General features: G+C 37.9%; 1 protein-coding gene across 1 annotated transcript; it reads right to left on the reverse strand.

Annotated features, from left to right (window-relative positions):
• Positions 1-1,248: 1,248 nt before the first annotated feature.
• On the reverse strand, positions 1,249-19,333 carry LOC124170919. The gene is made up of 3 exons (XM_046549973.1): positions 19,170-19,333; positions 13,326-13,508; positions 1,249-3,178 (listed from the first exon to the last, which is right to left on the reverse strand). Exons 1-3 carry the CDS (start codon positions 19,243-19,245, stop codon positions 2,964-2,966), a joined length of 474 nt encoding a protein of 157 aa, XP_046405929.1. The 5' UTR covers positions 19,246-19,333; the 3' UTR covers positions 1,249-2,963.
• Between the last annotated feature and the right edge of the window lie 5,181 nt (positions 19,334-24,514).

Consider the following 24,514-nt stretch of genomic DNA (forward strand, 5'->3'; position numbering starts at 1 on the left):
ACATCGTCTGAAATCACCGATGCATGCATGAGGAACAGAGCTCAGGGAAACATCTCTTAATAATCACCTATTAAAACTGGCTAAGTTCGGAAAGTTTTCTTCGTTTGATAAGGTATTAATAATCCTTATTTAAGCCAAGCGCTACCTCCTAGCAGGGTACTCTGCTACCTGCTAGCAGCCTGCATCGCAGCGGTGCACATATCCTCGCCGCAAGGTTACCTCACACGGCGGCAGCGGGAACCAGAATGACGTCACATGGGCCTTTCCCAGCATTCATACATAGCCGTTGCATTTTCGCACGCTTGAAAATTTTCACTTTTCATTTCATCACGAAAAATAGATATCGTCATATAAAAATCTAAAAGCGTGAAATGCGTACTCCAGAAGTACCCAATAACCTTTCGTTTTAGGCAATAAAAGAATAATAAGAAACCAACCAATTGTAACCTCCCATTTCTCCCTCATCCACCTCAAAACAGAGGTACCACAATATAAATGCATTTTGTTATACGGGGAAGTAAAAAACCTGCAACAGGATAGACTCGTGGATAGATACTTGATGTATTACTCAAACTGATAGAGCTTGGGGTCGCAAACAAGGTGTTAGAGTGAATGGTACCAATTAAAATTTCCTGCTGCCAGCTCTCATGGAGTCAGTAGTGCCAGGGGCGGATCCAGGATTTCTTTCTGGGGGGGGGAACACAAGCAAGGCCGTATCTAGGATTTTGTTCTGGGGGGGCACAATGATACCTCGTAACACAAAATGAGCGCAATGATAATGGGACCATATTAAAAATCTTGCATATTTTTTTAAGGTCTGAGGGGGGCACATGCCCCCATGCCCCCCTAGATCTGCCTTAGAGTAGTGCCAACGACTGACATTGACCATTGATACAACAACCAACTCTCAAGCATTGAGCACCCTATATAAAAACCAAAGGGCCTACGGAAGGTCTCAGCAAATCAGGCATTTCCCTTCGTTAAACTCCTCACGACTCTACATCATCTCACTAGATAAACCACAAATACACTAAGAAAATAACTCTGGCTGCTCCATCATGTATCACCTTTAGAAACAGCTTCACTGTCCCAGATAACAGAATTAAAAATATTTAACATTTAAGAACAAATTTCTCTGGATACTTGGCTAATTTATATGAATCAGCTTCATTGAATGAGCAAGTAACACTAAGGATACAATTAGGATTTAAGTTCCATGAGCATTTGATTCAATTAAAAGTATGAATATATTAATAAAATCACGGTATGTTTATTGTCTCCAGTAATGATATAACATTAGTGAATGGACACAATTCCTGTAGTTACAAATCTATGAATCATCATAAAAAAGATAAATTCTTCATTTGGTGTCAGTTTATACCCATATAATTTTTCTTTGACTTATGAAATGTTGCCTACTAATTTATAAAAAATAGGTTTTAAATACCTTTACAATCAATACAAAGCATTAACACTCACAAAAACAGGCCATAAAAAATATAAAGTGCATCTTAATAACATTTATAAAATGGACGGAATATGATATCAATCCAGAAATACATACATACCCAAAAATGAAACCACTCACTGCAATTTGAAATGCATCTCGAGACAAGTGAATCTTCTTATCATAAAGACAAAAGCATCAACATATCAACAATTTGATAAATTACATATTAGGTAGTAACTTTGTGGGACCATGAAAATGTTTAACCAGTCGCACAATCAGAAATTCAACTTCCCCCAGAGTATCGCAGCTAATAAACAGTCATTTTACTCAAAAAATGAAGTCTCCTCCGCATAACATTCACCAAATCAGCATGAGAACAAAAATACAGGTGAATATTTGCAAATCCCATTCTTTGTCCAAAAGTATAATGTGCACAAAAAATTTGCTACTTCTCATTGAACTACAAACAAGCATTTGAAAATATTTGAAAATAGTAAAGTTTAGAATACTATATGGGTCTTAACTAAAATTAATACTTTTTTCTTCTAAAAGGAAATTCTCTTATTTCTACAAAAAGGAAAGAATTAAATGATCACATGTAGGGTCTAGAACAATAAGCAGCCCTAGAAGACAGTGCCCTCCAGTCAGATCATTCATCCATCAACCAATTTTCATCATATTGCTCAAAATAACAACCAGTACATAAATTCAAAAGTGCTCATTATTTTTAGCGATTGGCTTCAAATTGTATGAATTCAAACAGTGAATAGCTCAATGGCACTTGGAAATGTACTTATTAAGTCATAAGCGATTCAGGTAAAAATACATGCATCCTTGTAAATAATATATCTCATGGAATTCATACCAATCTTGAGCGTATGCATGTACAGCACTCAGAGCATCCATACAATCCCTGACACATAATTTGATTTCCATCAGTATAATACGTCTCATGTCTTCCAAGAATAAAAACTAAGCATTGTGTCACATTTAAATGAGTTTTGATAAGCTCATGAACAGTTCTCGGTGCATCCAAGAAGTATTTTTTTCCACAATCATGACTTCAGAAATTAGGAAAAAATTTGGTAAACATTACTAGGGATGGGGCAGGGATTGTAATAAAGGATCCAATCCTCAGGAATCCACTAATGCAGCATAACAGATTTGACACATCCCTAAATTATGAGTGTGCATTGATACCTTCCATGGGATATACATTAATTTAATCACTACCATCTAATAACTATGATTTCAGGACGGAATATCTTTAAATGCATAAAAAACAGAATCAGACATAAGTCTGCAAAAAAAATAGCATAAAATATTTATACATATCATACTTACACTCGTTTAACTTCAACCACAGTTTGCAGTATCTAAAAAGTTCTGTATATTACACAGTTTTGCACTTCTTTCAAGCTGGTCACTCCTGATATTATTTATCAGAAATATCTGTTTGGCTCAACAGGCAGCGAAGAGGCAGAAGTGGTCAGCACAGTTTTACACCTTCTCATCAAAGAATGCGAGAAAGTGCAGCAAGTATAAATGATGTGGCAAGTAATGTCCAGTGACTCCTCAATGAGGGAGCTCCATTGCAGCCATCCTCAGAACAATAGCACTCTTCCCAGTAAATTCCATTCAGCTTGACACCCCAATTACAAACCCCTGTGACGCCGGTGTCTGCCACAGATGCACATCTCCGGATAACTTGCCTCCATCTGCCGTCCCCTTTAAAAACATATCAAACCAATTATGACAGAAGACTTCAAAAAATAACCATTATAGACACATACAAATCCATAAAGTTTTCATAAGACAAAAAAACAATATGTTATTTTCTTGCCAATCATTAAAATTTTGGTCCTCTGATTCTACCCTGACAACTGAGATTAATGTGACCATTTCAACTTCTTGCATCGTCAACTACCCATCTGGGCATTAAAATACCTGATTTCCAACCAGCAGAAAGAATTTGATTTTAAAATACGACATATCTTGCCTTATTATTTTATATGCCGAGTTGTAGGCATAATTTGTTTGTTCATTTTCCTTAAGCTTTCTAAAATTACCCTTATCTCCAGAAACATTGCTGATGTAGGCACTTAAAACATTACTTCACCAAACTTGTAATAATAATCTGTTAAATGTCTGTTGAATGATATTCCTCTGTGGACATGCATGAGGCATCTGACCCAAGTATTGAAGTCACCTACAGTGTACATCTTCACTTCAGCTTGACCATTCACTCCTTGCTAAAATTCATCGGAGCTCCTCCAATCAATCCCAGCATGACATAAATTAGATTTCAAGAATTTTTATGTCATTCATCACATAACACAAAAAATATATTTTATGATATCTTTTGAAAATTATTTCTAATTCCAAGAAAGGCAGCAGTGGCACGAAATCCTACTCAACGCCTTATCTGTTGTACCTGCTTCCTTTTACAGTGTATATGATTAAAAGAGAGAGACATATGGGTGTATGCCGCGTGATGTATATTGCCCCGGCGTTTCGTAACCAACTGGTGGTCGCTTCTTCAAGGGAATAATGGTGGGATATGGTTTTTGCAGCCTTTTTATATTTCAGGTGGGAGGGGTGGGCGGAGGGTGTGAGGAGTGAGGACTAGAGGGGGAAGATGACGAAATGTTGCGGATGACTGGGTTCCATGTACTGCTGATTCTCAATTCGGTATCTCTGTTATAATTATTCTTGTTCTTCTTTATTTCTATGGCTTCGCAGATGAGTTGGGCTTTAAAATGTTTTACCCTCGTGATGACTCTTGATTTTTCAAAATCGATCGCGTGTCTGGTGGCTTCGTGCTCTGCTACAGCTGAATTTGAAGAGTAACCCAGTCGAATGACCTGCATATGCTCTTCTATTCCAGTTCTGACGGTTCCTCCTGTTTCCTTGATGCATTTCTTGTTGCAAGTTCCGCAGGGGATATCATACACTCCTTCAATTTGAAGTGGCGTCCTATTCTTGGCATTTCCCAGGAGGTGTCGTACCTGGGAATGAGGTTTAAAAATGGGTTTAATGTTATACTTTCGGAGGATGTTGCCGATCTTATCTGTCGTTCCTTTCTCGTAGGGGAGGAAGGCTTTCTTTTGGCTAATGATGTCTTCTGTGTCTATGGAATTGTTCCCTTTGTCCTTGTAGGTAATCCTTATAATATTGCAGGATATACGTATCTCCTTTGTCGTAACCATTAAGACGTAGGATGGATTTCGGCTTATTAGTTTTTGAAGATAGATTCTTCGAGTCACTCGGCTAGATCGAATGTTCCATTAGAGAGGTCATCACAGTGTTTAATTGAGCAGGTTGGTGATGAGAATTGGCATGGCGATACCGATTTGTTGACATCAGTTTTCTATACACGGCATCGCCAAGGCTTCCGTTGTCATTTTTCTTCACAAAGATGTTGAGAAATGGCAGTTTTCCTGATTCTTCTATCTCTATGGTGAATATAATATGGCTATTAAGGGTATTTAAATATTTAAAAAATTCTTCTAACTTCTGTCGACCAAGCGTCCAAATGATAAAAGTCTCGTCTGTGTACCGTAGCCAAATTTTGGGTTTATATTCTGCATTTATGATTGCCACTATTTCCAAGTGTTCCATATAAATATGTATTTGCCACCGCTGGAGAGATGGGAGATCACATCGCCTGGAATAAAAAGGCAGCAAAAACCAAATCCCAGCATCATCTTGAAGAAGTGACCAGCAGCCGGTCACAAAACACTGGGGCAATCTACGTCACGTGGTATACACCCATATATCTCTCTCTTTTAACACGTTGCGCACCGATGGCGATAATTCTCGTTATTTTTTTCCTGAACGCACCGGACGGTTGACAAAGATTCTCGTCATTTAGGCACATCAACCTAAACAATTTTAAAGCGTCCAATACGTATTCACTTGCAATATGCTTTAAAATTGTTTAGGTTGACGCGACTAAATGACGAGAATCTACGTCATCCGTCCAGAACGTTCGGGAAAAAAATGACGAGAATTCTCGCCATCCGTATGCAACGCTTTAATCACCATGAGCTGCGAAAGCTTCAATCAAGAAACTGAGTTCCATGTTCATTAAAATGTTCCCTGCCACAAACTTATCGACGAATTCACCCATTGCACCAACGTGTTATTCTTTTTTCTTTCATTTTAATGCTTGGATCCTTTCCATTTGAGTTTTTGCGTGCATTCCGCTTTGCACGCCACGTCGGTCACATCATATAAGCTGTGACCGACGGCATGCTACGAGTGGCCAAAAGAAAGGCTAATTCTTAGGTTATAATGACCGAAGTGGCACTGAACCCGTTAATATCTTTACAGAGAATGCATTAAAACTAAAAAATTATCAAATAAAATGCTATAGTAGTCACAATAATGTGCACAGATAGTTGACAAATACCTACTCCTGTCAATTGTAATATGTTTGATTACAAGCATAGAAGCATGGAGATAGCAAAAATACAGTTAAAGTGAATAGATATAAAACAGATGCTCATCCATTTTCATAGGTTCACAGGTCAGGAAACAAAAAAAATACCAATGAGCAACATTATTTTCCTTCATTTTTCATGTTGAGCAGTCTGTAAAATGCCTCTTCATTGAGGACTAAAATGCTTATATTAATGCTTTTTCCCTGATAAATAGCATAAACTACCTATTTGTGATGGCTTTTTGTAGTTGGAGTTTTCAGAAAATATTTTGTTAAATACATGCCTCACGCTGTCCAAACTTCTGAACTACATATTTTGGCAAAATAATTTAGAAATTCAAGTAGATATTTCCAATGGACACCAACGATTAAAAAAACTTGATAGAAATTCAAATAAGTACGTCTATTAACCACTCATCTGGGTATGCCGTATATATTCGTCATGAGGGGTTTAACCCTCAATGGGTATGCCGTATATATACGCCACGCCGATTAAATGTTCATTTACAATGGATATGCTGTGATATTCCATCACACACCTACTGCAACTCGTAGATGGCTCCATTGAGGTCACTTTCTGCCCGGTATATGATACTTCAGACATTTTTTTATGTACTTATGCGTCTCGTAGCGTAGCTATGTATCTGCATTGCGGGTTGCATTCTAATTGCCCCTTGACGTATTTTTATACCTTTATTTTCTCCGATTTACATGTGAATGTATCTATTATTTTCACTTTCCTGCATGTATTTTATTGAAATCTTTGCTATTAGTAAACGCTCCTTGCTGCTTCGATCATAATTACCGATGCCATTCTTTTCACACAGCTTTGGTCGCTTTGATTGAACTTTTTTTGCCACTTGTAGCATACCGTGGATCAGGATAAACTATAAAGTGTTATGAATACGAATAGCTTGCGCAACCATCTGGGAACGAAGTTGCCAAACTGAGAGACTGAGTATTGTAATCTAACCTTCTCTCAAGATAAGCACCCTCCGCGTTGGTCATAATGACTGAAGCGGCGCTCCAGCGGGTGAATTCGGCGAAAATACGGCGGAAAAGAACGTGTTACAAATCTTTTACTTATATACAAATACTGCCTCTTTCCTTGCCAAGGAAAATTAAATGCTATCTTGACGGCTTGAGTAACAAGAAAGACTCATTTTATTGCGTACTCTACCTAGCAGCGTGTTTTTTCCGAAAGGAATTATTGTTTCTCTACCCTTGTAATCCTTCGCAGATTGTGGTCTGCTCAGTTATTCTCTATGAGCAGGGTAACTGAATTGGATATCTTTATCTACCTAAATAGTCCTCAGTTGTCTTTGAGCATTGGATTGGAAGGTTTTTCGCGGTTTTGGGGATTTGTAGTGTGAATGACAAGTGAATGTTTTATAAATGTTTTGAAGTTCTCTCGCTTTTGGAATAGGAATAATTTCTATCAAGTTTGCTCACGTTTTCTAATATGGTTTCATCAAATAAAAGAAAACGATCTGAACCTAGTGCAGACGAAATGGCTCACATTTTAGAAGAGAGAAAAGATGAAAGTGCGTCTGAGTATCTGGATGACGATTACGTCAACACTAATGTAAGTGACAGCGAAAGTGATGAAAACGACGATCTTTTGGGGGTGGAGGTTACCAATCAACCTGGGTATCCTTACGTTTGGAGTGCTCGAGAGGAATTGCGAGATAAGTTCAGTTTCTCACGTAAATCTGGATTGAATGTGGATATTAAGGCTGAGGATGACATCCCAAAATGATATGAATTGTTTGTGGATGAGAATCTGTACACTATGATAATTGAGCATACGAATATTTATGCTCAGCAAGTCCTTGCGGCAAATGTTAACTTGAAGCCACGCTCTAGGGCACGGAGTTCGGTTGAGACAACTGGGAGTAAAATAAGAGTGTTGCAATGAGTTTTTACACTACAGGGTATTGTACTGAAACCCGATTATGCGATATATTTTAGTAAAAGAGGAAGGATCGCTACTCCCTTTTTTCCTAAAGCTTTTAGTGAAAAATGTTCCTTCTCCCTCTGAAATTTTTACATTTTGTGGATAACAAAACTTTCACTGCTGATATCAGCAATAGGATATTTTTTAAATTGAGCCAGTTCTTCAGTTTTTGAAAAATAAATTTTCATCAATTCACTCGCCCAATCAGGCTATATTTGTTGATGAATCCCGTCTGATGTGGATGGGTATGATCTCTTGGAAGCAGTGCATACTATCAAAGTGGAGTAAATTTGATATAAAATATTTTGTGCTATATGAAAGTGAGTCACGCTACGCAAGGAATTTATTTATTTATACGGGAAAGGACACAATGTATGCCGACAAATATAAAGGATAAAATGTCAGCGCCAGGATCGTACATGCTTCAGCCGATGATCTTATAGGTAAGGGCATACTATATATTTAGACAATTGGTGCACTTGACATTGTTACATTAGTGGACAAGTTATCCGAGAATAGAACGGATGTGGTTGGGGCGATGCTGTCAAATAGGAAAGAATTTCCTAAATCTGTAAAATCTGCCAAACTGAAGAAAGGAGAAATGGTGGCGGCATTTTGTGGGATACAGATGGTGATGAAGTGGAAGGATGAAGGAGATGTGGTAATGGTCACCACATTTCAGGTGGAAGACGGGACTTTTCAGTCTCAACCTCGCCCGAATAAAGGGATTTTATTATTATTATTTCATGAAACTGAAACGTGCAAAACGGAAAAAATTGGGTAAAAAAGTGGTGAAACCAATTGCGGTAAAATATTACAATAAAATTATGGGTGGGGTTGATGGAAGCGATCGACTCATGAACATGCAAAAAAATTGCTAGAAATCGACCAACAAAATACTATCAAAAATATTTCGGCACTTGATAGACTTAGCAATACTGAATGCTTATGCGATTTACAAAAAAAAAACAAGGGGAAAGTGAGTCGACTAGTTTTTCTAATCTTGCTTGCTGAAATACTGATTGCAAAGTATGGAGTAGAGGTCCTAGTACTCCAGGGAAGGCCATCTAAATCCCCTAAGCCTTCTCGCCTTACCGAGAGACATTTTCTTGATACTGTCCCCCCAACAGCCACAAAGTTCCCCATATAAAAAGATGTGTTGTGTGCTTCAAAGAGGCGAAAAGGAAGGAAACAAAATATTTGTGTCCTGATTGTTCTGTTCTATGTCCTGCTCTATGCTTCAGATTATATAACGCTCAAAGTGATTTCTAAAAATACACATTCATTGATTTTTAAATAAATGTTCTTTTGTGAGATAGTTGCATTAGAATATCAGATGGTCAGCAAATTCATAACAATGGTCATGATTTTCCATTCTAATTATTTATAATTTCATTTCTCATCTTGTTTACTTCAAACTATTTCATTTTTTGTAGATTTTATTCGATGGTATTGTAAAATATGAAGTGTTTTTAACAGAAATGAAGTCTTGTAATCATTTAAAATTTTGTTTTATCATAGAAGAGGAAAGAGTAAAAAAAAATATTTTTTTTTGTAATGTGCGGTTGCCTACTTTGCCCCTTGTATTGGCAAAATTTCTAACGCTGTAATTTACTTGTTGACATCTTTCTAAACATTTTGGTACCACTTAGTAGACAAAAAATAGTTAGTATTCATTCTACGCCAATGTATTCATCACTTGTACGAAATAGATCATTATTCTCCTTTGTAACTTTTTTAAACAATTAATGTTTATTATTAAATTTAATTTTCAAACCACAAATGTTCAAAATTTCATACCGATGCTGAACATATTGGTTTTATAGTGAACAAAAATATTGAAATGTTGGTGCTTTATCTTCCTACAAGAAAAATAGAAATTGGGCTTAGTGTAAAATTAAATACCCACCACGGGTTGGACATGGGAAAATTTAATACCCAGATGAGTGGTTAAGGGCAGAAGTTTTGATACAAATTTTTCCTGGCCACTTTCTAATATTTTCCATTCATTTATACTTAGTCACATATGCCATCCCTGTCAATAAAATACCTATTTCATAATCTCACCCGAATGCGAATTCCTACAATACCATGAAACTTCCCCCAAGCCAAGTGAAAGTTTAACTTTAGTGCTGGAAAGGTGATTGCAATGCACGCACTTTCCAAATTATTTCTTTTGCTATACTGAATGCAGTATGGTGCTTCAATTCTACAATTTTTCCATGATGGAAAAAAAGCAAAGTTAAATGTCAGATCAAGCATCATAGTACTCCCTCTAATGCAGATTTACGCAATACTATAATTTCATGGAACATAACCTCCGAATTTGAGTTAACTTCTTTCTTTGTGCCCATGAAAACTTATATTTGTTTTATGTTATCAAGGACAAATGCTGGGTTTGATATTAAGGGTTGATATAGGGCTTTGAATCAAAAACTGGCGAACGTGGATATCGGTCATTCTGCTTTGGTCACTCCACGTCCACCTATGATAATCTGCAAATGGCCTAGATGTTCTACAAGTACAATTAAGTATACACACCAACACTACCTTGTTCTGTGTTCAGCTAATGAAAAGAGTACGCTACTGTGTGAATTCTATATTGATTTCACTCTGCATAAGTGTCATGAAGCAATGCATAAAGTAGGTACTTTAAGTTCACCACTCTCCCCTCTGGTCATAAGAAAATATTTCATAGCTACATATTTATACAATTAAAAAAAATTACGTTCATTATAGTCTAAAATAAATGTTTGAAATCCATGATGCACATATTTTTTCATCATTATCTGAGAGGAAAAGAATTTAAAACATTCAGAAGCACATTGCAACCTGCAGCACCAAAGCAGGAATTCGGAACGAGGCATATAACAGCTAAAAAAGAGACTAGATCCTATAGAAGAGCATGAGATTAAACAAAAGGGATGCCTAAAAGGAATAAAATTGATAAGTGGCAAAATATAGCTGTAAAATTAGAGCACATGGAGCAAAACCCCTTTGACAAATATATACATCACAAACAGCATCGCGGTAACCAGCCATGATCCATATACAGATCATACCAGCATATGTGGTTAAAAATCATCAAAACAAAATTATGAATATTGCCTTTGCTTCCGAAGTTAATACAGCAACACCTGTGAGAGGCGACCACCAATGGTTCTACTGAAAACAGGTCATTATGAGGGGTGGCCATTTGACAGGGATGGAGATATCCTTGAAAATTTGGAGATAACTACTTTGCTCAAGAATTGTTAGAAGTAGTAAGATCAGGGTTTGCTTAAACTTTTTTTTCCAACTCTCCAAAAATGTTCTAATTATAATAGCTTTATCCCCTATATTCTACTCCAACACATAAAGTTACATATCTCAAATTGGAAATGAATAGCCAATGAAAATACATGAAGGTTATAGCTCTCCCAGACTGAGCCTGAGGTGCAAGAACATTCAGGGATGGGGATCTGTTCCTTTTCCTGGGAGACTTTGTGCCCTTCGAGGATTTTCATTAGGGCTACCCAAAGGCTTCCCTGAGGTTTAAAACTAGTGTAGAGATCCAGAAATTGAAGATTTCCATTTCCAAAAATATGCATCAATGTGCTGTTGTGTGACATCTTAGAATAGTAGGCTATGCAAAACTGTCAGGATTTATATACATATTTCATTACAAGAAGGTGTTAGCTTCTTTTTCCCTTCCACTTTGTTGAATACGTAAATCCTAATTTCACCTTTCCTATATAAAGGCATGATGGAAATTCATGTCAGTCACCAATTGACTAGTCAGTGGTCGTCAGTCATCACTTGACACTGATCACTTGTCAATGGTAAGTAACAATGTAGCCATCAGTGGGAGTCAAAGCACTGGGCATCCTAGCATGCTCGTCGACGCAAGTAAATATGCAAACAATTTTCAGCATTCCAGTCTGCAAAAACACACACTTTGAGATTTGACTTTCAATGGAAACTCGCATCCTAACCTCTATTGCCAGAACCAAAGCATCTTGCTATCCACCCATGCCATCACCAGCGGCTCCTCTCCTTCCCGAGACATTGGTATGTCTTAAATTTTGGCAATTCTAGAGAAACAAATTCATTACTTGATATTTGTTCATTGAATTGATTTCTTGGGATTTTACACGTAAATAAAATTTGGGTAAAGACTAAATATTTGTACGTGGCTACTCACTTCCCGACACCAAGGGCAAGAACCCACTATAAAATAACGGCCCAACACTTTGGCACTGTTCGCGAAACGTAGTTTAACCGCTCTATAATCATTTTGATTTTATTTTAGTAAAGAATGAAGCAAAATCTGTTGGGTTGATGGTCCTGCTCCTTGGGAATCTTTTTTGCTTGTGTTTACAGCTTGGGACAGGTATTTCTAGCAGTACACTGCAATTACAAATCCAGTCTATCCACGTGTTGCAGATATTACTTTCCATTAAAAACATAAAACCCACTGCTAGCATACTCGTCAAGGCAAGTAAATATGCTAACAATTTTCAGCATTCCAGTCTGCAAAAACACACACTTTGAGATTTGACTTGCAATTGGAAGTCACATCCTAACCTCTTTATTACCAGAACATCAAGAAATTGGTATTAAAACATTTCATTCAATACATTCAACCAAGCTCAGACATAAGTTGAAGTGGGGAGTTGCTCTCAAGAGCGTTACAGCAGTAGATGCTGAGTTATGCCCTGAGTATTAGTTAAGTTATGCCCACTCCTAAGTATTCAGAGTGATCGCCGAGTCATTTCTTTGAGTATTATTTTTGGCTTTGTGTAGTTCATAAAGAGGAAATAGAGCCCATTATTGACAGCATACAGTTTCATTTAAAGGGGAATTTTTGCATGACTTAATGCAGCTGCATTGAGAATCCAGCATTTTAATCCAAGGTAACTTATAACACAGAATTGGTAAGAATGTTTGTTTGTGGTTCAAAATTTAAAAGATAACAAAATGATTTAAAAAAATGTTTCCAAATTGTGAAAAAAGTAGTTTTAAAGGCCAAAAACCCTAAAAATCATATAAAAACAGAAGTTATGCTTAAAATCACAAAAATTAAGGAGCCCTATCTAGGGTTCATCCACGCACACTAGTTAGAGAATTTCAATAATTGTTTATGAACTAATTCATGAAAAAATTTGTCAAGATGAAGAGTGTCTCAACTATTTGCTGACTCATGAACATGTCCTTAGGCTCACACCATCTTTCAACTTCTTTTATTGATCCCTCTACACACACAGGTTGCTATTTCACAAGCTTCAAGAGAAGGGACTCTTTTCAAGGAACTTTTTTACCTTCACATTAACTTAGTTCCTCCTGTACAGGAATACATATACATTCAGGATCTATTATATGAATATATGTAGTACATACGGCCATAAAATTTTATATGTTATACATTATGCTAAGAACAATTTATTTTGAGCCATAACTAGAAAAAATAGTGAGCAAATAATAAATACACTTACACACAAATCCAATAGGACTCTGCTGTATTACTTTCATGCAAAAACTTCCAGGGGTATGAGACTCATCACTGTTGCAGTCAATAGAAATGTGTTCCTCCTTTCTAAAAGATGCATATGCACCACAGTTATCCTCACCATCTGGATCTTGCTCTGAGGAACATTGGTAGCACTGGATGGCATTCACTGCAAATGAGAAAAATAGAAAATTTAGAAATAGATAAAAGTTTCAAAGCTTGCCTTTTGTTTAAGTTTGCGATAACTAACTGAGAGTAACTTTAGACTACATAGGTTCACAGTGAAAATAGTTTGAGCAAATTCAATACAAGCAAGGAACTCCAACATCAAAAAACTCTGTCCTCCAAGGAGAAGGAGAAATATTTCACTCAGATTTACAAAATCATTTGAGACAATTGGAAAACACTGCAGTTGCAACTATTTTGATTTAACCTTTAATTTCCTTGTCCTGAGTAATCCTGAATTAAAGAGGATCTAAGGCTAGTAGGTTTTGTTTTATGTATCATCAAGAGTACATAATGTATATGATTCACTCCTACAGTAAGCAAAACGTTCCACAATGCAATGATTGCATGGTATTACCATGTAAAATAGCATTTTTAAGTGGTATACATTCATTGCTGAGACTAATACAAATCCAAGGAAAATGAAGTGAGCAATGGCCATACAGGACTTCCAAATAGTGAATTCTAAAGCCATGCCTTAAGAAATAGAACCATGTATCATTATTAGTGAAATTAGCTTCAGACCTATGACTGTGTCTTAGTCACGGTTTGGTCCCTGCACAGAGAATATTATTTTCTACACATGCTTACATGATAACATACATTATGTAGAATATGTAAAAATACAATGTTACCCTTCTACCCTTACCTTGAACTACAACTTTGTTGTGGTGGAAAGGTCTCTACATTCTAATGAACCCTTGCCATATAGGTAAAAGATAGACGCCAGACGAGAGGTAGTCCACATGATAGTGCCAAGCAAAAAACACGGGATGGACAAGAGTGACAATTATAAGAACCTCAGGAATTGATCAAATTCATGGTTGGCAAGTGATGGCAGTGGCACAAGACAAGGCTGTCCACAATCGCACTAGCTATTTAAGGTCAATGGAGAAGAGATGTTAAGGGGGGCATGGGATGAGTTATATGTAGGAGTTATAATGGGAAAGACGATGCTTAACCCCATCCACTTCAATACATTTTCTGAATATCGTGCTCCGATCCTCTACATATTGTTTCTGTAGTTCTATTTAACCTCTTCCCTACACAGGGCGTGATTTCACGGCCTGAATTTTCTGATGCTAAAGAAGGAAGGCCGGCTTTTCACGGCTTGAATTTTTCGAAGCATAAGGCCAAAGGCCGTGTTTTCACGGTTTCGCAGTCAAGAATGCCAAGTGGGTCCCAACCGCCATAAGGGTCCCTCGGCGCGAGAGGTCCGACCCTCTTCTATTGTCCATGTGGGGATTACCTCGGCCCATTCCGGCTCTCAGTGTCCCACTCAAGGAAGGTGCTCGTGGTCACTTATTTGTTTATAAGTTAAAATAACTAAAAACGTTCATGTTGCATTTATTGAAAATCAATGCGAGGAATTACATTCTGTATGTTCTGCTGATTGGTTCCAAATTTTAAACTGAATTCTAGCGTTCATATTAACGGAGTTGATCATCACCTAGAACAATTTTTGGAGACGCTAAGGTTAGATGTTTAATTGTTATTTTTATAACTTACTAGCAAGTTTATAGGAGCGATATTGTAATGATTTACATCTAAAAATATACATTACTCTGTCAGCTACATTCTAAGTGTACATTTGCGGTGAAATTCGATAGAATATCCGATTTAACTTCTATGAAAAAAAGCCCTCGTAATGTAATAAAATATGATTCTCTTAGTTCTTTGTCGTGAGCCAAAATTACAGCGGCTATTTTTAATAACCTCTTACCAACCTTTGAATACAAAGGTATTATAAACGAATTTCACTATAAATACTGATTAATGCATATCTTAAAAATTCGTAAATTTAATGTACCAATAGGGAATGTTTTACGTAGACACATGTTGTGAGAAGCATTCCATACCATTGCAAGAATAAGAACTGCTCTACCCAGGTAATTACTCTCATATTTTGGTTCTCTGGTCAGGACCCAGGTGGTTTGCCCTGTGCCCCTAACGGGCTTATTTCGGGATACATTAGAGCGTTAATGTTTTCTTGGAAAAACTTATTATCCTCCAACTGGAACACCCAAGAGTATATTAATGTAGGTATTCTCCTACTGAAATATGTACGTGGAAGATGATAACCTCACTATTCTCGGAAAAGCTCATTTGGCTATGATATAGTGCCGTTTTGCTGAAAACCCTAAAAATAACCGTAGAACTTCGTTCAAAAGTTCTACAGGCATTGCTAAATGAAAGGAATACATTGATGAACTGACATTTAATGCAACAGTAACAATAAAAAAAATTAAAATTGCACTGGCAACAATAAACTGACCGCAAAAGTACGCTGGGATGGGCTGCCTTCGGGGAAAAGGGTCGAGGATTATATTTGCCCAGTTGCCGGGGAAAGGGTCCGGGACCCCGCTAGGAAAGGTCATTAAGGGAAGGAAGCGACTACCTGCACAGTCCCAAGCCGTGAAAAAACTCCGTACGGGGCGAAAAATAAATTCTCAAACCCTTCGTATAGCCAAAAGCAACTTCCCGTAAAGGAGCTCGGTGCGAAAAGGTTAAACGGAATGGTAGGTAATGAAATGGTATTTTGTAGTTTGTAATCAATGTAGAACAGTGATTATTATTTCATATTATAAAGTATCTAGTTATACATCCAGCACAGCTATCGCTACTCGTATAAAATCATTTTATTACTTTCATTGCCTCATATTTCATGAAATATGAATTCTTTATGTTTGTTTCTGTTCCTTGTATTCTGTAATACTTTCAACAAATTTATATTTTTCCCCAAAATAGAGCTAAAATTATGAAAATCTGATGACCAGCTACAATTGTCATTGTGCAATTTGGCATCGAAAGTTCATGACGAGCTAGATTCATCATTTCTGCGCAAGGGGTTAAATCAGTGAGGTTCACAGATGATCAGATTTTCATTAGCTAATTCATGAATGGGTTATACGCTAGATACGCGATACATTACATAAATGGTGCAAGGGATATGGCATGAAAAATAGTCACAATAATACCAAGTAATACTGTTTTGTACAGCACCATGAGTAAGGAATGTGAATAAAAGGAATTTTCCCTTCTCTAGCCTCATAATCAAGACAAATGACAAAATCTTCATCAGTTCCTAATCAGTCCAGTCTCTCGCTCTAAACAGAAATGAGCATTGGCCACCTCCATAAAACGTCCACTGTGAAATATATAACATCTGGCACTGATCTCCCTGGGAAGTTAGCCTTCATTGTTACCCTTGAACCTATTAATTCATGCAAAAAGTCAAACTCATTTATCACGTGGCAGTAATAGTTTCGTGGCCTTACCTTACCTGCTTAAGCAGGGAAAATGCCTTTTTGGTAAGGCTTGCCTAAGATCCATGCTGCACCTCTACTCCTGAAGATCCTTACTTCTAAAGCATGCATTCCTCACTCTACAGCCCTATAGCCTAATCACTTTATGTCTGCGGATGAGCTTTCGTAAGAGCCCGGACACTCTCAAATGGCTTCGCTGATAGGGGAGGGGTAGTGCCGAGAGGTAGAGGAGGAGCGAATATAACGTTGCCAAATGTACATAGCCGCCCTACTTTGTCACTGAAAACGTGTGAGTCATAGGTGGCCACAGGTGATTTGGCCCTGGCACCGAGACAATATACCTACTCATTTGGAAAGCATTGGGGATAATCCTTTCACAGAAGCCCATGACATTGTCAGCTACCACGCTGAATGAGGCACCGTTGGTAGAAGGCATACTTAGTCACATACAAGGAGAACGCGTGAGGTTTGGCAACACTACTCCACTAGCAGATTCCGATGTTCACTCGGCAGAGGTCTGAGAGTGATTCACTGAGGCCACGCCCACTGTTTGCTCATTGGCAAAGACAAAGTCACAGGTCAAGAAACTTTCCCTCCCCTCATTTCCACTTGCTTTGGCCACACTGGCTTACCCGCAGAGATAAAATGAACACAGTATAAATGCACTGCATGCATCATACTTATTGGCAACCTCATCCCCACAAATAAGCAAATTCTCTCATGGGCAACTCCATTCAAAAGGTAACCTCAACATATTTGCACCAGCAAATATATGACACATCAAGGTACTACAAATTTGTGATTGGCTCCAATGTACTTAATAAAAGTAAGTATAGGACACAACAAGGTGATACAAATACATACAATTGAAGTTCCTAAAACAGTTCAGTCTACCATGAATTGTTTCAAGTGGTAGAATACTTCTTCAATCAGGCAGCTTTGGAGAGATTTCTTTTAAATTACAGATTTTCTTCAATACTCTTAATGTCAATGGGGAATTTATAACATAAAGTAATACCAATTTCCATAGAACTATTGAGGGCTGTTAGATGATGGTTCTCGTATATACCTATTATTGAGAGTTTGAGTGAAATGATAATGATAATAAGATTCAATTGGGTGAGGGTTCTGCTTTAAGAAAAGACAGAGATGACAGATGTAAAATTGTTCTCATTGCATTTTTCTGCAGGAGGAAAACTTTACAAAATAGGGTTGGCGAGTCACCCCAAAATAGGATACAGTATGTAGCCCTCTGACAGAAGTAACCAAAATACACAGACAGCAAGGTAGTATTTGAGACAAAGTTTCAAAAATCCCAAACATAAAACAGATGATTGTAATTAACTAGTTGGCTTGGAAATGTGAAAATGTTATTTTTCATTGTGTTGTCAATGAACAATATATTTTCAAAGAATTTGCTTTAATATGGTTGTTCCCAAATGCCATATTTAGGTCTCCTTTAAAGTTGGTTAAGGTCTACGTAAATAAAATCTTTTCACCATTGTAGAGCAATTTAAATTTAGCAATTCCATAGAACACCACTCATCAACATTAATAAGTAGCTTTTGTGTCTGTAGTTAAGGAGATATGTATTATTGCTTGGTGTTGAAATAAAAATATTGGTAGGCGCAACTGGCATATTTAACAGGTAAATATTATGGTCAAATAGGTAATAGATGAAAATTATACACAGTATTGGACCAGCTATAGATCTCTGTGGCACCCCAGATGAGATTGTTAAGGAATAAGATAGGATTTATTGTCTATTATGGGTTAAACAAACTCATCGATATGGGTTGCCAAGGTAGGAAACTATCTAAAACACCGCGTAAATAATAGCAATAACAAAGACAAACAATTTTGAAGCACATTCAAATACTGAAATGCAAGTGAAACTCCGTCATTTACACGTAAAAAACGGACATACACAACGACATTCCAAATAAAATTTTAATCTATAATAATTGCATTTATATGCTTGATTTCAATGTTATCGGCATGTTAGAGGAAGTTAAGAGTCATTGTCCTGCAACGGAAATACTCTAAACAAGCCAAAAGCTGAGCATAAGATAAGCTACCTTTGACGGAATGATACTGGCCAAGTTGACTGAACAAAAATTGACCTCAAATCATAACAAGGGAGGGGCTATGTTACTAAAGGTCTCCTTCTGACCATTCACATTTTCTCTTCGGAAGAAAATAACACCATTGACACCTTGAGCATAGATGCAGTTACCACTGCAAATAAGTACCGTTTGGATGAAAACGGTAAAAATGCACGATTTGAACAAACTGAAGTAAGTTTGATTTACGATGAAATAACATTAGAAAACAGTTACCATTATTGCCGTCGTGCGATGAGAGAAACACTGTGAATAAATAGACAGCGAAGATGATTCTCGCGGTAGGCCACATTTTTCTTGATTCTCCAAATAAAAGGTGTGGTCAACGCAGAAACAAGGTAAATAACGAACGATCGACCGAATCACGCCGTTGTCACTTCGTTTGGCTCACTTTCGCGGAGTGTCTGCCACCTTGCGGCCAATAATCAAATTACATATTTGTTTTCAAGTTCTCAGGAAAACGCACCAAGGTTGATGAGAAAAGTAAGGACAGTGTCAGAAGGAAGCCCTTTTTATTTGCTTTTTTTATTACATTTCTCTCCGGGGTCATAAAATAATTGTATTTTTGATTGTTGCGTGTTTGCATAGTGTGCTTTGGAATCTGAGTTAAATCGTTGTGTCAATCAAATATGCGAATTTAGAGCCCTTCTTGCCCAAGTATTCCTTACCTAGTTGACGTGTCTTCCCCACTCTTTCCCATCACAATTCTTCCCTTCCCCATTGCTTGCTTCCCACTCGCATAAACTTATAACCCCTTGGGCGCTTAACTGTCTTTGTTGTAGTAGTGCAGCGAGGGGGGTTTGGGGGATAAAAACTTCCCCCAGAGCTTAGAGAAATTGTTTAATTTAATCCATTTCACTTAATTTGATTAATATAACTTGTAGAAGGCTCACGAAATTTCCCTCAGAAAGCTATAAAACTCACCATTTTGTGCCATTCATCTGAAAATTTTTCTAGGGGAGGGCTCTCGCACCTCCCGCTTACCCTAGCGGGTATTCCACACCCTCAGACCCCCCAGTGTCAGTTGCACCTAAAACCCCCCAAGCCTTGATTCCAGGCGCCCCCGCTTGGTTTTAATCTCCCCCATTCCTCCGTCATCCCCCTCTCTCTTCCGGTCAAGTGGGAGAGGAAAAAGGAGGTGCCACACTATAAAAGTATGTTGTTATGCAAAAAAAAAAATTATGTTGAACCATGCCTGCAAATTAGACTCACGGACACAATACTTTTTGTATTGCTCAGACTGATAGAGCTTGGGTCGCAACCAAGGTGATAGAGCATCTGGTATCAATAGACAAAACATGCTGTCAACACTCTTGTAGTCAGTAGCGACAAAGATGGGCACTGGAAATCGACACAACAACCCACTCTCAAGCATCTCTAGAAGCCCACCAGATGGGTGGCAACCAATTTGATAGAGCAACTGGTATTAAAGGATACTTTGTGTCCCCAAATCTCATTGAGTCAGCAATCGATTCAAGAACCCACTCTCAAGCACCCTTCATGGAAGCACGCCAGTTGCCAACTCATTTCCATCAGCCTCTTAGAGTCTGATACTGAACGAATGTGCTAAACCTACTTCTGGCCAGTGGCAGAGTGTCACTCAACGAGTAACTAGCCACTAAATCCGCCTCATCACATTAAGTAGCCTTTTCTGGAAGCCCTCGGTGGTAGTTTGGCTGATGCCGAACTGGCTATCATTTAACCAAGAAAGTGGAACTTCTCCAGGAGTTCCTCTTTCAGCTTCTTTTGGGAAATGATCAGACCCTCTCATTAGGACCTAATCTAACCAAATGCCATGTTGTACCAGGGCACAATGAACACCGTGCCTGAAATGGACTCCCCTGCATCACTGGATGCCACAGAGGCCAAACCCCTGCCCCAAGGCCTATGATATTAGAGCACAGAGGTGAACTCTAAGGTTTTACACTTGAAGAGGGCAATACATTTGCATTGCAACTATCCAACAATTTTATAGAAAACATCCTCAAGCTCAGTGGAATACCAAGCAATTAGTGAGTTATTACCCAATATCTCTTATCTCACCGATTCCACTCTGCCATATCATCAACTAACCATGAACACCAAACAAAAAGCACCTGGATAACTTCAACTACCTTCTGAAGCAGCTACCATACAACCGTCAACTCTTCCTCCAAAATCTCCGTGAATCTGCTTAAAGTTATCTAATTTCCTTAAATCCTGTGAAGCCACCCAAGTAATCCCTATACCAAAATATGGAAAATTACAAATCAACCTCAAAAACTAACCCTCCCATTAGTCTCCTGTCTCCATTCAGGAAGGTTATGGAGAAGAGCTTTTAAATCCTATGATCCCTGAAATCCATTGCATGTAAGTCATACTTGGAGGGTGAGGGAACTGCATCATGGGGTTAGGTTCACACTTCAATAGGTAAGCGGGTATCAGATGTGGGATTAGGGAAATGGAGAAGGGGTTAATGTGTTCATGAATTTCTTTAATTACTTCCTTTTTGCAGTACAGATTTCAAACTAATGTAATGCATTCAGTCTCTTCCCCTTCTTTTCAGCGTGAAGAATCCTGGGGATGTAATCACTTAAGTGTTTGTCACAAGATGTTTTGCATAGTATGAAGCATTATTTTCCTGTAGTAAATCACGTTCCTTATGCCGAGCCATCCAAAGTAAATACTACGGCAGTCATTGCAGCGGAGTTCATAAACCCCAATTGGTTAAAGTTTCTTAGTTTTGTCTGTATTGGTGCCAAACATGCTTCTAATGGTTAAGTTGATAGTAGAAAGCAGCTTTTTTTCTCCATTAGGTATGTGTTTTAGTACAAAATCATTACTCATAAATGGTTTCCTCCTCTACATTAAACAGAATTGTTCTCCTGTGTATCACTGCAAGTCTCCTCACGATCCAGTGTTGTTTATCTCCCTCTACATAATGTATCATTCATGTGTAACCATCACTGTCTGCTATTTTTTTGCCTGTATGTAGCTTCCTCATTTTGCTGACATTGGGTAACGGAATAATGCATTGTCTGTGTATCATGGATTGAAAGGCTGCCAGTTTGTGTGAAATGGTACATAGGGGGTGGGCATGCATAATTTGATCTCATCATCATTAGCCAAACATCTTAAACCAGTCTACCAGAGGAGAGTAAACCAACTGGTAGGATATGCAGATGCTAACTGGGCAAATGGCTGGGTTGACAGATAATTTTTTGCTTTGCATGATTTGCCTCAAGAATGGACCAAGAGTCAAGAGCCTGATAAGTTAGCTGCCTTCAATTTTCTTACCAGTTAGCGAGCCCAAGAAAAGTTCACACACCTCAGGTTTCTGCTTGATCTTGGCAGGAAGAGCTGTCAGTTAGCATAGCAAGGAGACATTGTCAATCCGTACATTAACAGTTCAAGTACATACATTGCCCGGAGTGGAACATTTGGAACATTAAGGGATTCATCTCTTGCATATATGGACTGCTTTGAGATCTTGTTTTCCAGACCAAATTCATTAGCCAATCACCATACATGCTGAATCCCAAAGTGCAATCAATATTGCTGAAAATTGTTGTGATCAAAACACATTCATGCTAAGTCAGAAAGGTGATCTAGAATGGAGACAATGAGCTCAAGTATGTATATGAGTATGTACTAAGGATGTCTTGCTGATTTTTTGCCAAGTTTAGTCCATGAATTATCAATTACTATCATCTTCATCGGCCAATGCTCAAAGGTTGAAGCTAAGCAGCAATGCTTTGAATGGATGGTTAATGTCAGGATGGAAAAGAAGGCTTTGGATGAGATGCATAGACCAGGTGGAGAAAGAAGTGCATACAGCATAAAAAGGAGGATATAGAGTGGAGAGCAGCATCAAACCAATAAATAGTTTGTAGACCAGTGGTATTGGAATAATTATCCCATATACACTTGGACAATTTATTAATCATGTTTATAAAAATGCTATCTTTTCTACAGAAAAAATGGAACGATAGTTTAAAAACCAGAATTTAATCTTGCACCAAATCAAAGTCAACTCTTTTACTTTCCAATCTAGCTCTTTAATGTGGATTTATTCATACAATTGATAGCCATATTTTGAGAGATTACTGGTACATATAATTTTTCAAACATGATTATGACATGAACACCAAAGGTGAAATTCACCATGAAAAAATCATTTGTCTTGGATGGGATTCGAACCTGGATCTCCTGATTGCCAGTCAGTCATGCCACCATGCTATTATATTACACCAAGCCACTAGGTTAACTGAACAAGGTTTTGATACCTCAAGTACACACTGTGTCACATTAGTGTAGTTTCCTTTATCAAAGAAAACGAAAGGCATTGATTGCGATTCGTTACCCACCATTAGTGTATTCATAATATCTTCCCAAACCTCCGAATACAGCTCTCATACAAATTATTTGGTTGTACAAATCCCAGTTTAAACGAACGGCAATGGTCAATTTTAACCGCATTTGAAAAGGCCAGATTGGCGCCCATACAATGCCACTCCACATGATCTCACAGGGACCTAGTTTCTATACGAGTGGATAGGAGTATTACATCGTCTGAGATTACCAATGCATGCATGAGGCACAGAGCTAAGGGAAACATCTCTTAATAATCACCAATTAAAACTGCCTATGGTTGGAAATTTTCCTTCATTTGATAAGGTATTAACAATCCTTATTTAAGCCAAGTGCTACCTGCTAGCATCCTGCATAGTATCAGCGCTCAAAGCCTCGCCCCAAGGTCACCTCACTTGTGGCAGTGGGAACCAGAACGACATCACAAGTTTTCCCAGCATTCATACTTAGCCGCCGCTTTTCGCGCGATTGAAAATTTTCATTTTTTATTTAATCGCAAAAATAGATATTGTCATTTAAAAATATAAAGTGTGAATTACGTACTCCAGGAGTAATAATCTTTCGATTTAGGCAATAAAGAAATAATAGGAAACCACCCTATAGGAGAACCCTCATTTAGCGGCTATTCCACGACGGACACTTTCCATAGCACTGCATAAAGCAAGTCATGCACATGAGTGCAAAGTTATGTAAATCTGAACAAAAATTTGGCTCAGCCAGGATTCAAATCTGAGCATGACATTGCATACTAAGTAACTTGTTTCATGTAGTGCTTTGAAAAACATCCGTTGCAGAATAGTAGCAAAGCAAGGGTTTCATTCTCTGCCAGCGGCTTAGCAAGTATGACCCTCGTCTCTTGTGATACTGTGTGGTCTTGAGACATTAACACCTTCTTCATTAAACACTTCGCCTTGGAAGATGATGGCTAGCTGGTGTAACTGGTAGCATACCTAATTGGCATTGGGAAATCCGGGATCCTAAACTAATCCCAACCAACAAGCCAACTTGCAAGCCAAATTATTTTTTAATGGCCAATTCCATCCTTAGGTGTATACCACTTTGCACCCATGTGACTATGTACAAAGTTAATTGTTTCATGCGGTCATAGTTAAGAGTTATTGATACCTACCCAAATGCAGGCATATGATTTTTAGCAGGAATTAAAATTACACATCCACCACCAAGGACACTATTAAAAAAAAAAACTCATA

Source organism: Ischnura elegans, chromosome X (genome assembly GCF_921293095.1).
Source record: "Ischnura elegans chromosome X, ioIscEleg1.1, whole genome shotgun sequence".
NCBI lineage: Eukaryota > Metazoa > Arthropoda > Insecta > Odonata > Coenagrionidae > Ischnura > Ischnura elegans.